General features: G+C 32.8%; 1 protein-coding gene across 1 annotated transcript in view; it reads right to left on the bottom strand.

Moving 5' to 3' along the window:
• Window positions 1-216: 216 nt before the first annotated feature.
• Window positions 217-1,058, bottom strand: part of LOC119585081 — a gene marked incomplete in the record, with an annotated part of 22,863 nt that continues 22,021 nt past the window's right edge. The window contains 1 exon segment of the mRNA XM_037933701.1: window positions 217-1,058. Within this exon segment, the coding sequence (XP_037789629.1) occupies window positions 1,053-1,058 (6 nt within the window).

The following is a 1,058-nucleotide window of genomic DNA, read 5'->3' as shown; positions in this document are numbered from 1 at the left end:
CCGAAGAAGCTTTACACTGTCAACCCCGTTTTAGGTAGGGAATGTGACCACAATTGCCTAGTTGACTGGACATCTCTCATTACCGACTCTATGCTTCCCATTTTCCCTGTTCTATTCTCAGCCTTTTTCACTTTTCTTTTCCATCTCCATTTCCGTTCCTTCATCTATAACGATTCTTTCCAGTCTTTGCCATGATCTATCCTTGCTTTGCATAAACCTTGTTCCAGATAAGATACATTCTAGCATTGTCGTTTCTCATCTAAACGGTACAATAGTGTCGGTAAAAATAGGAATAAAACTATTCTTTTAAAGAGCGAAGAATGTGCATGATATCTGTATGGGCATTTTAAATTTACGAGAAAGTAAGGAATAAGTATAATGAATCCGCTCATATATGTGAATAATGAAAATATGTTTAAGTTTATCCTTCCAGTATTCATTTTCCCGTAATCAGCTTTAATAAACAGGGATGATTTTTAAAAATATGTTATGGAGTGAATATCTGTTGAGGTTTGAGGAAAGGGAATAAAGAATGAATAAGTAAAGAGAATCATCTGACAAAAAAATGTGACTGAGAGAACGAAATCATATTACGTTTGTAATATAAACTTACATTATAAGATAGACAAAGAAACCGTAATATATAATAAGACAAAACTGAGCAACGATTTCCCGTCTTGAAACCTAAAAGTCTTCATCCACAATCTAGATAAACACTTTAAATATATACAGATCACATTAAAACACACTATAAGGTAAAGGAGGCACCATTCCTTCTGTTTTCTTAAGAAGTCTTGCATTTTCTCCTAACTTTTCTCTGTAGATTTTTTTTTCTTCAAATTAGATAATTCATATTTTAATAATGTATTTCTTCATATTTTTTCTTCATCTTTCTCGATTACTATCCACTGTCAATTTAATATTTATCCCAATTTTCTTTCACTTCTTCCTCTGCTGACCACCGATTTTCCTCCCATTTCCTTTTACACTTCACTCCTGTTTTCTGTCCTTAAAAAAATACCATTCTACTTCCTTTCGAACTTCACTACTTCTCAGTA

The sequence above is a fragment of the Penaeus monodon genome, chromosome 19, assembly GCF_015228065.2.
Source record: "Penaeus monodon isolate SGIC_2016 chromosome 19, NSTDA_Pmon_1, whole genome shotgun sequence".
In the NCBI taxonomy this organism is placed as follows: domain Eukaryota; kingdom Metazoa; phylum Arthropoda; class Malacostraca; order Decapoda; family Penaeidae; genus Penaeus; species Penaeus monodon.
This window is presented reverse-complemented; position numbering and strand designations above follow the sequence as displayed.